Below are 16,132 nucleotides of genomic sequence, written 5' to 3' on the forward strand. Positions count from 1 at the left end.
CTGGGCCATTGGCCTTTAAGTCTGAGAAGTCGGGGACAGACTCAGTCAGTGCATATACTGCTTCCAGGTCAACTCTATGACTCTTGTGGTTTCCAGACGGGTGGTAGAGTCTGATCACAGACTGTCCATGTCACTTCAGAACCTACCACTGCTACCGCCACTAGAGTTGTCTTAGGTTATTTCCCACTTCCTAGGAAAAAGATCTCTGCTGGGCATTAGCAGCAATAGGAAGAAAGAGAAGGAAGCGATTTGAGGGGAAAAGGAGGATATTTTGTTGAGGGAGGTAATGTGGACCTACTGTTGTGGAAGGTAGTGGTTTACCAAATACTAGCAAATTACCTTGCCAGTTTACAGATCCTGCCCATTAACAGTCTCCCTTAACTGAAACCAGTTAGTTTACAACACAAGAGTGATGGTGCTGAATTACATTTAAAACAGATAGCAAATACATGAATACCTTAATGAAATATCTGAGTTCCGAAGGGACAATAAATATATCAGGTGTGACTGGCATCTGTGCATACTGATAGAAACTCTCATAATCAATATTCATCTCTTCAGCTGGCGGGTACAGAGGGTAATAACTAGGGAGAAAGAAAGAGCAATTAACTCAGCTTCATTGTTAGGGCATCAGGGGTCTAAAGAGACACCTGCCACCTCTAGGACTGGAGGAGGGCTCAAGGGACAAGTGCAGAATCTTATATCTAAATCATAGATAAGACTTCATTCTAGTTTTGCTAGCCAGTTGTGCAGGAGAAATGCAATCATCAATAAATGGTTGTCCCAGATAGTCACTTACCTTCTCTGTGTCAGAACATGCTTGAGGATTCTACTAAATCTGTCAGATGCACCTGAAAAGCTGAAAACAAAGATAGAACAAAATCAGACAGAAAGAAACTAATAAAGTATTCCATCTTTCTGTCCCTCTCCCTGCCCCTGTGTCTTTCTTCCTTTCTGTCTATCTCCCTCCCTCCTGCTGTCTGTCTGTCATTCTTTCCCTCCATTTCCCTGTGCAGCAGCATTTCCACCCCACTTCCCTGTGGAGCAGCAACAGCATTTCCCTCCCCCCCCCACTTCCCTGTGCAGCAGCAGTGGTATTTGCCTTCCCCTCCATGTCCCTGTGCAGCAGTAGCCGCATTTCCCCCACCCCCTTCCCTTCTCTTACCGCGATCTGGCCTGCTCTATTCGGCCCCTCCCCTGCGTTCTGGTCTGCTGCGATCTGGCTGCTTCGTTCGGCTCCTCCCCCCTTCCCTTCCCGCGGTCTAGCCTGCTCCATGGTTCCCCCTTCCCTTATAGCGTTCCCCGCAGGCAGGCAGGCCCTGCTTCTTCCTTGCGGCTCGTGGCTGGAGTCCTCTTCTTTGTCGGCCCCCCCTTCCCTTCCCTTTCCGCGGTCTTGTCTGCTCGTGCCAAATTTTTTTTTTTAAGTTTAAAGGTGCTGTGGCAGTTCGCGGCTGGAATCCTCTTCTTTATCGTCCCCCCTTCCCCTACCGCGTTTCAAAGGGTTTTTTTTAAGTTTACAGGTAACACGGCGACTCCTCTCATGATCTCTGCCAGTGTGGAACTCTTCTCCTACGCTGGTGCGGCTCATGAGAGGAGGCAACTCTGTGGCTTTTAAACCCCACAATTGGCACAGCACAGGTGCAGAAGACAGTCCTGGAGACTCGCGCATGCGCACTCTGCCGACCACAGACCTACAGATCAGGGAAGACGCCGGTAAGAGTGCGCATGCGCGCTTAGCATTTTATTTTAGTAGATGCATTGTTATTACAATCTGTTTTAGACTGTAAGCCGCCCTGACGGTTCCCCCTAGGGCAGGATAGAAAATTGTAAATAAAATTGGACAAATGTATGGCTCCTACTGGCAGAATTTATTGCCTTCTGTTAGAGCAACACCCAAGAGGCCTGTAGTGTTGCCACTCCCAGCTGCCAGTGGTTTTTTGACATGCATCTATCACATTGTTACCTGCTGATCTCCTCCGCCCCTATGTGGAAGAGCAGGTCTGTGGTCGTCATGCCAACCACAACATTGTTGATGTTCAGTGTGCAGGGATCAGACATAAAATGCACCCGCTGAGAGGAAGAGCAAGAAACAAACCTGTAAGTGTCCAATCTCTCTTCAGTTGCCACAAGAAACAACTTCAGCCATGTAAGTCAACAAGCGAAAGAACATGACAACAAATGATTGAATGCCCAACACAATTGACATTTTAAGTAATATAAGACCCCCAAGCAAACACAGTCAAACCACTAACACCCGACCTCAAGCCACAACAATCACCTTTTTGGTTGTATGTTCCCTTTGCAATTGCTAATAAAGATATTAAAAAAAAAAAAAAAAAATAAGAAATAACTCCTGTAAAGTTGCTAAATGTTGTCAATAATCTTAAGTCACTCCTACCCACCATTACAGACTTACAAACACATATACATATAGGAGATCTTTCTGCCTATGAGAAATGCTGTACTCGCAGGACCTGTCTGGTTTATCACTGGCAGTGAGCTCACAGAAACAACACCATCATTAACCCTAAGGACAATTTAATTACATGTGTAAAGTGACATCAGTGCCCCCTTTTTTTTTCCAGATGGCTTCTGAGCATATGTGGTAGAACAGTGTCTAGGTATGAAGTCCAAACCAGTAGCCATTTGTGACCATCCCTGGGAAAGTGTTGAGAATGGTTGAATTTTCATGTCATGGTTATTATATAAGCAGTCTGAAGAAGTTACATATTTGAACTTCTGTAACTTTTTTTTTTTTTTTACATAAAAGGATGGGGTTTGGACTGTTGTACTATAAATTGTTTGCTCCAATAGATTTCAACAAAATCTCATTTGTTGCTTCTGGTGACTTACCCCCTCTTCTATAAAGCTGCGCGGCAACAGTCCCGAAGCCCTTTAAATCTCTATGGGCTTCGGGGCTTTGTAAAAAAGGGGGTTAGTCAACCTTTCCCAGAGATGGTCACAGAGGTGCCTACGTGCCTTTATAAAATTAGGCTCCCAGAATAAGCCCCAACAGCATGAAAATTTACACCTGCTCCAAAGACAATGCAAATTTTATTTATGCACATATTGTGTGTGTACCCGCATATTATTTTAGACAATAGATGCATTCACTGCAACTTTGTCTCTGCTCCACCAAAATTATACACCTGGGAATACCTATATATGGTCCACATAAAAACACATGCAATCTTTTGGTGCATGTATGCTTGGAAGAGAATTTTCCTTAATTGAATGAATTGTAAAAATTGCTAGGTTAGTACAGGCCTGTTTAACAAAAGTAGAAAATGGGCTTGCAAATACAAACTAAATAAGGATAAAATAAAGTTCTTCTGAATAGGTCCTTAACTATTTGTTAAGCCAAAATTTACATTTGATTCTTCTTTAAAAATTCTAGGTTCTAGATTATGGTTTAATCAATGGTTGAACAGTTTAACATTTTAGCTACGAAGGTCTTTTATAAGTTAAGGTTAATTTGTTGCGTTCATAGGTATTTTTTACTTGATCAATTTAAGATGTTGGTATAGGGTTTTATTATGAGAAATGTATTATTGCTGAAAACACTGCAGAATATTGATATATTTGAATTGTAGATCCAAGACATTTAAGAGTCTTTTGATTCAATTACACTGATTACTTACAGAGGCTCATCTCAGTCAAATTATGTACATTTATATTAGAAAATATTATTGTTTGAATCCAGCTCCAGCATACAGTATGGGCTCCTTTTACGAAGGCGCGTTAATGTGCGGAATAGCATGCGCTAAAACGCCACATGCACTAGCCACTACCACCTCCTCTTGAGCAGGCGGTAGTTTTTCAGCTAGCGTGCACTATAGCACGCGCTAATCTGGTGCGTGCGTTAAAACCCTAGCGCACCTTCGTAAAAGGAGCCCTATATGATGGACATGTTGATATTAATTCCTTTAGATAAAGTCTAAACAGATATTTGTTACTTCATTATCCATTTGCAAAATGGGGCAAGCATAAAATTTTTTTTTTGTCATTAATCTCTAGGGTACATAGGAAAAGGTATGGCCAGTAGGGAAAAGGAGGTATAAGACTCTAGTGAGGCCTCATTTAGAATATTGTGTACAATTCTGGAGGCCGAACCTTCAGAAAGATATAAAAAGGATGGAGTCGGTCCAGAGGAAGGCTACTAAAATGGTGCGTGATCTTCGTCATAAGGCATATGGGGACAGACTTAAAGATCTCAATATGTATACTTTAGAGGAAAGACGGGAGAGGGGAGATATGATAGAGACTTTTAAATGCCTATGTAGCGGCCCTGTTGCTGCCTTTTGGAAGAGACTGACAAAATATATGGGAAGAGTCTTGCACCAATCTATTCAGTTGTATGCGGCATGTATATTATTAGGGCACGGGGCGGCTTTAGGAGTTCATGGAAGGGGTCCTAGAACTTGGGTGATGAAGGCCTTTATTGTGGGAATGAAAAGCATTCTCCAGTGTTGGACATAATCTAACGGCCCCTCCTACTGGTGTTGGAGAAACAAAGTTTCAAGTTTTATTAAAATTTGATGCGCACGCAATGTCAAATATTTCAAAGTGTATTACAAATTAAAATAGGGGAAAAAACCATACGGCAATTTATTATAAAATAATGCATACATACAAAATTCAGTACAGATACAAAAGGAAAGGGGGATGAACTACAATCATTAAAGCAGAAAGAGAACATTTATGGGTAACACATCGGGGGGGAGGAAAAGTGAAAGATAAGCAAAAAAGAAAATAAAAGAAGAAAAAAAGGAAAATTAAGTCCTACAAGTGAGGACTGATTAAAATTAGATGTTTAAGATATAAGGTTTTAAACGTAGACTGGTATGCCTCAAATGCATCTTTATACAGAAAACTTTTTAAAAAACCTTTGAATTTTTCTAAAGAGGTATTCCCATACAGATAATTTGGTAAGTTATTCCAAAGCTGAGGAGCTATGACTGAAAAAATAGTAGATCTCCTAGTGCCTATGGCTTTTATGGAGGGGATAGTCAAAAGATGCTGATCTGTTGATCTGAGTGTCCTAAATGGAGTATATGGTATAAGAAGATGGAACTTAGGGACTTGCAATTGACTTAAGAGGACTAGACGCTTTTTAATCATCTGGGGGCCATATATACAAATGCTACACCCACACATTAGGAGACACATCTTAAACCAGCTGGAGACCCTTCACTTTTTGTATCTTGAGTTTGCAGCCTTATTGGTAGTTTTTGGATTCATTTTATAACATCATTCCATCCCACATTACTTATTTACCAGACAGGATGAGTAGATTGCTGTTGCTCTTCTACAAGTTTTAGTGGGGGGTGGGGTTATTGGAGTTCTTGGGTAGGGGTATGGGGTGGGTCAGTGGGGGGTTGGGGACTGAAATGGAGGATTGGTTTGGTTGCTATGAATGTACTTGTTGGGGATTAGGGAGGGATGGGAGGCCGATGGTTCACTAGGATGTTATATAGGCTGCTTTATCTGTTGATTTGTATTATGCCAGAATGTTCTGCTTTTTGAAACTTCCTTACACAGATAGTTCTACTAAACATAAATTTAGCGCCAGGCCACCTGTTCGCCAGGACCCAGGAACACTACATTTTTATTAACAAAGTGGTTTCGTATAGGGGTTGGGTCCTAGGTCAGAGTTGATGTTCTAATTGTCTTTGTTTCAACAGATGGTGAATATTTTTGCCATGACCTTACTATAGAGTCATGGTTTGTTTTATATGCATTGCTACTGTATATTATATTTGTTTTTTTTCTGGTTATACTGTTTGTATTTAAGGGGGGGAAGACAATTGGACTATGAATCTGGATGACATATAACGTGCCATAACAATTTCTGTTTTGCTGTATGTTACTGCAGTCCTCACTACATTGTTTACTGATATGTGGGTGGGGGGAGGGAGTTCATGTAGAATATTGAAAAATGGATGACAAGAGAAGTGTTATCACATTCTGGTTATTGTTGTATTTTTGCGATGTCGGCAATAAAAACCGTTAAACTGTAAATATCTATGTAGCGTAAAAACGCATGAATCGAGTCTCTTTCATTTTGAAAGGAAGCTCTGGAATAAGAAGGCATAAATGAAGTTAAGAGGCGATAGGCTCAGGAGTAATCTAAGGAAATACTGTTTTACAGAAAAGGTGGTAGATGTGTGGAACAGTTTCCCGGAAGAAGTGGTGGAGACAGAGACTGTGTCTGAATTCAAAAGAGTCTGGGATAGGCACGTGGGATCTCTTAGAGAGAGGAAGAGATAATGGTTACTGCAGATGGGCAGACTAGATGGGCCATTTGGTCTTTATCTGCCATCATGTATTAATATATTATGGCCTCTTCCTAGCTTTCTCTAGAGCAACAGGAGCTTCCTCCATTGGGTTTTCTGCCACATCATCTGAACCTCCCTCTTCCACTTCAAGTACAGATCTTTCCATTATCTCTAGTTTTTTTTTCACTCTTCATTCTCTGCTTCCCTTCATTCTCCTTCCTTTTTGCCTGCCTTTCCTTCTGTAGTTCTCATCTTCCGGTCTCAGTGAAGATGACTGGTCCAATCTGATGAGGTCTCAGTTTATATTGAATTTATATTAGAGTTTCCCTCTCTTAGACCCATCATAGGCTTCTTAGGGCTTACCTTAAGCCCTGCTGGTCCAGTGGTGAGCAATCTTGTGCTCCTGCCCCATGTAATCTCATTACTCAAAATGGCTAATGCAAGTTCCCACAGTGGTTGTTGCTATGTTTATTTACTACCTTTTCATGAAGAGATTTACCCAAAGTGGTTACAATACACTGAATAGAAATCCAGGTACTCAAGTATTTTCCCTCTCTGTCTCTGCAGGCTCACAATCTAACTATAGTACCTAGGGCAATGGAGAGATTAAGTGACTTGCCCAAAGTCACAAGGTGCAGGCTAGGACCAAACTCAACCTTAGGGTGCTGAGGCAGCAGCCCTAACCATTAGGCCACTCACTCCTACAGAAACCTTATGAGACTGCACTCAGATCATTTTCTCCAGAAGCCCCACAGGAGATTCCACAAACCAATCCGTTAGGGGCTGGGCGAATTCCAGCTTGTAGCTGCTCCTGATGATGTCCAGAACCCAATGGTTGGACGAAATCTGAATCCAGGCCTGTAGTAAGTCCGAGAGTCGGCCACCTATCGAGAGAGGGACCACCCCCGACCTGGCGTCATTGTGACTTCTTGGTGGAGGGGATGGCACGATGGTTGCCTCTGGGTCTGGAAAACCGCTACCAGTAATTCTGGGAGAATCTCTGGGAAGTAGAGCTGGAATACTGCCGAGATCTCCTGAAGCTATGAAAAGTAAAGTGACCTGAGCTTCTAGAGGTTCTGGACCTGCTGTCAGGCAGTTTTGGGTCAACAGCCCACCACACAAGACATAAGATCATCCAGACCCTTTCCAAACAACTACTGCCCCTTAAAAGGGAGCCTGCTGAGAGTAGCTTTAGAGGTGGAATCTCCAGCCCACTGTCTGATCCTGAGAATTCTGCATGCAGAGACTGAATAAGCAGACACTTTGCTCATGACACAATTAATGTCTTAGAGAGCATTCGCCACATAATCCACTCCAGACAAAAGAAGTTGAGGTAAGGGCTCCTCACCCTCTAGAGTACGCAGCCTGGAAAGACAGGCACATGTCACAAAGGATGCCGCTGAGGCCGCTTTGACTCTCAAAGTCAATGCCTCGAATAGCCTTTTGAGAACCACATTCATGCGGCGATTCTGCATATCCTTGAGAACTACATTGTCCTCGCTTAGAAGAGAAGTGCATTTGGTAACCAGTGCAACCAAGGAATCCACTTTAGGCTGGGTAAAAAGTTGCTGGCACTCCTGTGCCATAGGAAACATGGCTCTCGCAACCTTGGGGGACCTCTCAGGATAATCCCACTGCTCAGTGACCAAAACATTAATGTCCAGATGACAGGAAAAAGTAGAAGCCTGAACTCTCACTCCATTCATAAGGGAGAAGGAAGTAGAAGAAGCTGGCTGAGAGTCTAAGTTCGGATCACACACAGACTCAGAAATGAGATCCTGCAGAGCTGTGGGCTTAAATCCTCCCTCCCCCGCAGGAACAGGATCCAAAGCGCCAGACTGCTGGCCTGTGCCCCTCGATATGGGAGGCGTATCTTGAGACAAAAAGGGAACAGTGAGACTCATTATCATCTGTGTCCCCATCAAAGGGATCACCCAAGCCCTGGTCAGTAATAGACTGTGAGGCAATTACACCCAGAGGGGCTGAGCCCTCATGTGCAGTGGCTGAAGTGCAGCCCACCTTCGCCTTTGAAGGACAGCTTTCCTGAAAGGCTTTCCATGTTAAATTAACAAATTCAGGAGAAAAAAATATACCAGGTAGTAGAGAGTCACTCAACAAATCTCTGGAGACAGGAGTGATTCCTGGGGATTGGAGGAGAGCGGATGTGGTCCCTATTCATAAAAGTGGTCACAGGGATGAAGCAGGAAACTACAGGCCGGTGAGCCTCACTTCAGTTGTTGGAAAAATAATGGAAGTGTTGCTGAAAGAAAGGATAATGTACTTCCTTGAATCTAATGGGTTACAGGAACCGAGGCAACATGGCTTTACAAAAGGTAAATGGTGCCAAACGAACCTGATTGAATTTTTTGATTGGGTGATCAGAGAGCTGGATCGAGGACATATGCTAGATGTAATTTACTTGGATTTCAGCAAAGCCTTTGATACGGTTCCTCATAGGAGGCTGTTGAACAAACTTGAAGGGCTGAAGTTAGGACCAAAGTGGTGAACTGGGTCAGAAACTGGCTGTCCGACAGACGCCAGAGGATGGTGGTTAATGGAGGTCGCTCAAAGGAAGGAAAGGTGAGTAGTGGAGTACCTCAGGGTTCGGTACTGGGGCCAATCCTTTTCAATATGTTTGTGAGTGACATTGCTGAAGGGTTAGAAGGAAAAGTGTGCCTTTTTGCAGATGATAGCAAGATTTGTAAGTGTAGACACCGAAGAGGGAGTGGAAAATATGAAAAAGGATCTGCAAAAGTTAGAGGAATGGTTCAATGCCTGGCAACTAAAATTCAATGCAAAGAAATGCAGAGTAATGCATTTAGGGATTAATAATAGGAAGGAACCGTATATGCTGGGAGGAGAGAAGCTGATATGCACGGACGGGGAAAGGGCCCTTGGGTGATAGTGTCCGAAGATCTAAAGGCAAAAAAACAGTGTGACAAGGCAGTGGCTGCTGCCAGAAGGATGCTGGGCTGTATAAAGAGAGGCATAGTCAGTAGAAGGAAGAAGGTGTTGATGCCCCTGTACAGGTCATTGGTAAGGCCCCACTTGGAGTATTGTGTTCAGTTTTGGAGACCGTATCTGGCGAAGGACATAAGAAGACTTGAGGCAGTCCAGAGGAGGGCGACGAAAATGATAGGAGGCTTGTTCCAGAAGACGTATGAGGAGAGACTGGAAGCCCTGAATATGTATACCCTAGAGAAAAGGAGAGACAGGGGAGATATGATTCAGACGTTCAAATACTTGAAGGGTATTAACGTAGAACAAAATATTTTCCAGAGAAAGGAAAATGGTAAAACCAGAGGACATAATTTGAGGTTGAGAGGTGGTAGATTCAGGGGCAATGTTAGGAAATTCTACTTTACGGAGAGGGTAGTGGATGCCTGGAATGTGCTCCTGAGAGAGGTGGTGGAGAGTAAAATTGTGACTGAGTTCAAAGAAGTGTGGGATGAACACAGAGGATTTAGAATCAGAAAATAATATTAAATATTGAACTAAGGCCAGTACTGGGCAGACTTGCACGGTCTGTGTCTGTATATGGCCGTTTGGTGGAAGATGGGCTGGGGAGGGCTTCAATGACTGGGAGGGTGTAGATGGGCTGGAGTAAGTCTTAACAGAGTTTTCGGCAGTTGGAACCCAAGCACAGTACCGGGTAAAGCTTTGGATTCTTGCTCAGAAATAGCTAAGAAGAAAAAATTAAAAAATTTAAATTGAATCAGGTTGGGCAGACTGGATGGACCATTTGGGTTTTTATCTGCCGTCATCTACTATGTTACTATGTTTAAGTATGACTCCAACTGCATCTCTTGGGCTCTGTGGCTGCCGCACTCTTTCGCACAGGATGGTTACCATTCCAAGGCCCAGAAAAAAAAAATGCCCAAACCATCAGGCTAGCTGCCCTTTCTTCAACTCAAAAGTGCAAAGGAGAGGCTAAGTCGGATGCTCCTGCCTCTTCTCACATGCGGAGTGGCATGTGGCGTACGGATGCTCCTAAGGTGTACAATTTGTATATTCCTGGCATAGATTAGGGGTAAAGAGCCCAAGGACACCATCCCAAACAGTTTTGAGGAAAAAAAATAAGTTTTGGAGCAGCAGGAAAGTTTTGAAAAAGATCGCTAAAATCCAAGATGCCCCCCCAAAAAAATTAAATAAAAGTAAAAAAATTGTGAATTTAGGATTTTTTTAGGAAGAGGAACCTAAGGGAACCAGCACAAAACACTGAAATCTGATTTTCTGACACCCCCCGGCAATTTACTTCACAAATTGAAACAGCCTTACTCACTGTGACCTGTGCTGGGAGAAGAAATCACTGCATTATCCAGAACGTCTCTTCCAATGCTGATCTTAGGGCTGCCAGTCAGACATGACGTCTAACTGAGCCCCCACTCCCACAGACTGACAGATGCACAACTACAAGGGGAGGCAAAAAACACAGTTGGCACCCTGCAAGACACCTTTGAGCCAAACCTCTGACAGCCTGCGCTCAAACTCCTGCCAAGCAGTAAGTGAGCAATGCCCAAATTCCAAAAATGCTTCTGAAGGCTGGCCAACAGGTACCACTGTCAGCTGCAGACCGTAGTCTGCTTCTTCTCCACAAACACCGAAAAACCGACGAAATCCAAAAATAAAGAAGCAAAGCAGAACAGAAACACCCCTTCTGACTCGCGTGCAAAAGGGAAAAAACTATAGATTGAAGTAGAGCTCTCAGTGAAGTAGGAGAATTATAGAAAAAATCCAGAGTGGATTTCTTCTGCACAGGCTCATGGCCATGAGGAGATAACCGCTTGTCCAGAATGACACACCTATTGACTGGAAACAATCTGAATTTAACTCACCATGAACTCGGATTTGAAAAAGATGAGTAAGTCACAGATACAAATTTATACAAAGGCATACAATTTTTTTTTTTTAAACCAAACACTGGAGATGGCAGTTCTGAGGGTTATCTGAAAACAAATGGACAAAATAATAGACTAGGGCAGTGGTCGGCAAACCGCGGCTCTTTAGCCACTTGAGTGCGGCTCACGGCTCGTCCAGAGCAAGGGTGCCCAACCTGCTTCCCTTCCCTGTAAAGAGGACGCTGAAGCACTGGGCTCACCAACTTTCGCCACCCGACGTCAATTCTGACATCGGAGAGGAAGTTCTGGGCCAGCCAATCGCTGCCTGGTTGGCCTGGAACTTCCTCTCCTACGTTAGAATTGACATCGGGTGGCGAAAATTGGTCAGCTCGGCGCTTCAGCGTCCTCTTTACAGGGACGGGAAGCAGGGAGAGCTCAGAACTCGGCGTCGGCCTGTTCCTTGATGGCGGCGGTGGCAGCCTATTCCCCAGTGGCGGTGGCTTGGGGGAGGGCAGTGAGAAAGAAAGAAGGGAGACAGGAGACAGACAGACAGAAAGGGGCATGCAAGGAGAGAGAAAGACGGACATACAGAAAGAAAGGGGGCACGGAGAAAGAGAGAAAGACAGACATACAGAAAGAAAGGGGGCATGGTCATGGAGAGAGAAAGAAAGAAGGGGCCGGGTAAAAGAAAGAAAAAGTTGGGGGAGGGAATGAGGTCTGGAGGAGAGGAAGAAATATTGGATGTACAGTCAGAAGAATAAAGTGCAACCAGAGCCTCATGAATTACCAGACAACAAAGGTAGGAAAAATTATTTTATTTTCAATTTAGTGATCAAAATGTGTCCATTTTGAGAATTTATATCTGCTGTCTATATTTTGCACTATGGCTCCCTTTTACTAAACCGCAATAGCGGTTTTTAGCGCAGGGAGCCTATGAGCTTCGACAGCAGCACAGGGCATTCAGCGCAGTTCCCTGCGCTAAAAAACGCTATCGCGGTTTAGTAAAAAGGGAGGGGGTATATTTGTTTATTTTTGTATAGTTGTTCCTGAGGTGACATTGCATAAAGTCATCTGCCTTGACCTCTTTGAAAACCCGCGGAATATAAATGATAATTAACACTTTCTCTGTGTACAGTGTGCTTTGTGTTTTTAAAAATTTTATTGTTGGTAGATCATTTTGATTTGGCCACGAAGGCAAGGGGGAGGGAGGGGAGCTGATGAAAGACATCTAGTAATCCTTGCAGGCTTGACTGTGCAGGGAATTATTTTTGTAAAATCATGTTTTGTTATGTGACTGCCATTATTTAGACTTTAATTTCTATGAATGAATAGAAGGAAAATGATATAAAATTGCTTGCTTGTTTTTATGTGCGTGCGCTGAAGGGAAGTGGAGAGAGAGTGGGCTGAGGACGCTGAAGGGAAATGGGGAAGAGAGAGTGGGGAGAAGACGCTGATTTATAAATTGACAATTGTACAGAATATTGTTTCTTTTTATACTTTAATATAATAAGTTCAGTATAAAACTATTTGAGGCTTGTGTGGATGGGATCAGATGGTTTGTGGGGACGGGGACCGAGCTCGCGGAGACGGGACGGAGACAAATTTTTTCCCCATGTCATTCTCTAGGCTCTGCCACAAATCGATTTCGACTACGTGCGGGTGAGCGGAATGTCAGTTGGGTTGACGTAGCTGTTGAAGGGGCCTTAGCCTGTAGCCCCTCATTAATGCCTCACGGTGATGGCTGAGCTTGACTAGGGTTTACACAATAATACAAATAAGTTATGGGGGAACCTGGGTTGTTATGAATGTCAGAGGCTGTTTCAGATTCAGCCAGAGCTAATAGAGATTCATTTTAAGAAAAGAAATCATAGAAGACAAAGAAAAACACAAAATAAGAACCACAGTTAAAGGAATACAAAGAAATCCCCAAAGCATAAAAACAGAAATTCAACAGATCAGGCTAATGGCACACTTAGCCCAGTATCCAAAAACAAATATGCAAGCAGATACTGGGTCTCATTGATAAAGGGATTTTTTATGAACCTCCTATGTACCTAAGGCTACAACTATGATTACAGCCTAGCTCATTCGAGCGCTCACCTGTTTGTCATCTTTCAGTAGTTCATAGCAGCTAAATGGTGGTTGCGGATACACAAACTCCTGATGAACATCCCTCAAAGAAGGGACAAACACAAGTTGAGAGTTGGAACTATTATGAAGGAGAAAAAAAGAGGGTCTTAAAATGTAACAAGTATGAAGGACACAGGCTAAGCCCAATACAGTATAATCCCATTATAACGGACTTATTATAATGGGATTCCATTATAATGGAATATCGTCTATAGCGGATGAGGTCCGCTGGTCCTGGCTGTGCGCCTTTACGAATATACCGAACAGCACCGCATATAGCAGACTCGCATATAACGGAATTTCATGTATAATGGACAAACAATTTGGTCCCCAGAGCCGCTTTTAGCTGTAGTTTTGTTTGGCTATAACAGACAGCACAATTACTTACTGCAACAGGTGTTATCCAGGGACAGCAGGCAGATATTCTCATGTATGGGTGATGTCACCAACAGAGTCCCGGTATGGACCACTTTAAAAGTGCATTGCCACTTTAAGACTTTAGAAAGTTCTCGATAGCCTGAACTGCGCATGCGCGAGTGCCTTCCCGCTCGACGTAGGGTGCGCGATCCCTCAGTTAAGATAAGTCAGCTAAGAAGCCAACCTGGGGAGGTGGGTGGGTTGTGAGAATATCTGTCTGCTGTCCCTGGATAACACCTATTATGGTAAGTAACTGTACTTTATCCCAGGACAAGAAGGCAGCATATTCTCACGTATGGGTAACCCCCAAGCTAACAGAAATGGGATAGTGGGAGTGTTGGCCTTTAGGAAAATAAATTTTGTAATACAGAAACTCCAATCCTGGGCCTTCTCTGTACAAATGAAGCTGAATGAGTCCAAAACAAAACTACTCTGGCTTGGCCCAAAATTAGATCAGTTACCCACGCTCATTCCACTACTTTTTGATCCCATACTGCAGATCAAACTCTCAATCAAAGTTTTGGACATCATCATTGACTCTACACTTTCCTTTAATAATCATCTCAACTCTCTGGTAAAAAATGTTTTCATATGTTGAGGAAAGTGAGATCCTGCTTAAGCCAACAACATTTTGCTGTCCTTGTACAGTCAGTCATTCTTTCCAGACTGGACTATTGTAATTCCATCTATCTAAGTCTAACCAATAAAAATCTTCAAAGACTTCAGCGGATCCAGAACACTGCGGCTAGGTTGATCTTCGCAAAAAGCAAATTTGACCATGTTTCCCCGCTTCTGTCAAAACTTCACTGGCTTCCGGTGATTTCTAGGATTCACTTTAAATGTACCTGCCTAATATTCGAGACCTACATGGCATTCTTCCTCCCCTAATTCCACTATCCTGGAATTCTTCGAGACCTGACACTACCAGATCTGCCCACAAACTCAAACTATCTTTCCCCTCGTTAAAAGGCATCATGTATGCAAGTAAATTAGGGAAATCCCTTTTCTTCAAATTCATTGAGATTTGGAATAACCTCCCTGCCCTGCTGCTGAATCTAGGCTCATTACAATTATTCCGAAAGCACCTGAAAACCTGGCTTTTCTCCAAAACGTAAAGCTATCTATTTAAAATGTAAAGCTAGCTATCCTCTTCATAACCTCTTATTTCTTATTATGTCCTTCCCTCATTTATTGAATTTACCTGTAAACCATGACGAGCTCTATCTTTATGGAGATGATGCGGTATACAAACTTAAGGTTTAGTTTAGATTGGCCGAAGTGCCCATCCCATCTGGAGAATGACTCCAGAAAGTAGTGAGAAGTGAAGGTATGAACGGACTAGGACTAGGTGGCAGCTTTACAGATTTCCTCAATGGGAGTAGATCTCAGGAAAGCCATAGAAGTTGTCATAGCTCGAATTTTGTGGGCTGTGACATGACTCTCCAGTGCCAGTCCAGTCTGAGCATAACAGAACGAGATGCAGGCAGCCAGCCAGTTGGAAATCATTCTCTTGGAAAGAGGATGCCCCAACTTGTAAACACCTTATATCATATGCACGTGATAAATATGTCTTTTTAGATCCAGTCCAGTTAGAAGGTTTTCTAATAGATAAACTGGTTCAAATAGTGGCCTAGATTTTTTTTTCTCCTTGGGAGTTTTATTTTCCAACTATGGATAAGTGTCATCTTAAGTTCCTCACTTGGAAAGTGATCTTCCTACTCGCTCTCACTTCTGCTCGGAGGGTTAGCGAGCTGCAGGCCTTGGTGGCGAACCCACCTTTCACGGTATTCCACCATGACAAGGTGGTCCTCCGCACTCACCCTAAGTTTTTGCCTAAGGTGGTGTCTGATTTTCATCTCAACCAGTCCATTGTTCTACCTGTGTTCTTCCCCAAGCCCCACTCTCATCCCGGAGAGGTGGCACTTCACACTCTCGACTGCAAGCGGGCGTTGGCCTTCTACCTCCAACGCACCCAGTCTCATCGGACGGCCCACCAATTGTTTTTGTCCTTTGACCCCAACAGGTTGGGGCGCCCTATTTCCAAGCGCACCCTGTCCAACTGGTTAGCTGCTTGTATTTCTTTCTGCTACGCTCAGGCTGGTCTCGCGCTGTACGGTCGAGTTAAGGGACATAAGGTCCGAGCGATGGCAGCTTCGATAGCTTTCCTCATGTCCACGCCTATCGAGGATATCTGCAAGGCTGCCACGTGGTCTTCGGTTCATACTTTCACCTCACACTACTGCCTGGATACACTGTCTAGGAGCGATGGCCGGTTTGGCCAATCGGTCTTACGTAACCTATTTTCTTGAACTGCCAACCTCCCTCCATCCCTTATCAGTTAGCTTGGAGGTCACCCACATGTGAGAATTTCATGCCTGCTTGTCCTGGGATAAAGCACAGTTACTTACCGTAACAGGTGTTATCCAGGGACAGCAGGCATATATTCTCACAACCCGCCCACCTCCCCGG

General features: G+C 43.6%; 1 protein-coding gene across 4 annotated transcripts in view; it reads right to left on the reverse strand.

Moving 5' to 3' along the window:
* Positions 1-16,132, reverse strand: part of POLA2 (DNA polymerase alpha 2, accessory subunit) — a 154,848-nt gene that overhangs the window by 18,048 nt on the left and 120,668 nt on the right. For all 4 annotated transcript variants that reach the window (XM_033956268.1, XM_033956270.1, XM_033956266.1 and 1 more), the window contains exons 14-17: positions 13,217-13,325; positions 1,964-2,070; positions 800-859; positions 458-584 (exon numbers count right to left, since the gene is read on the reverse strand). In XM_033956268.1, the coding sequence (XP_033812159.1) occupies positions 458-584; positions 800-859; positions 1,964-2,070; positions 13,217-13,325 (403 nt within the window). The remainder of the gene's footprint in view (positions 1-457; positions 585-799; positions 860-1,963; positions 2,071-13,216; positions 13,326-16,132) is intronic.

The sequence above is a fragment of the Geotrypetes seraphini genome, chromosome 8 (genome assembly GCF_902459505.1).
Source record: "Geotrypetes seraphini chromosome 8, aGeoSer1.1, whole genome shotgun sequence".
In the NCBI taxonomy this organism is placed as follows: domain Eukaryota; kingdom Metazoa; phylum Chordata; class Amphibia; order Gymnophiona; family Dermophiidae; genus Geotrypetes; species Geotrypetes seraphini.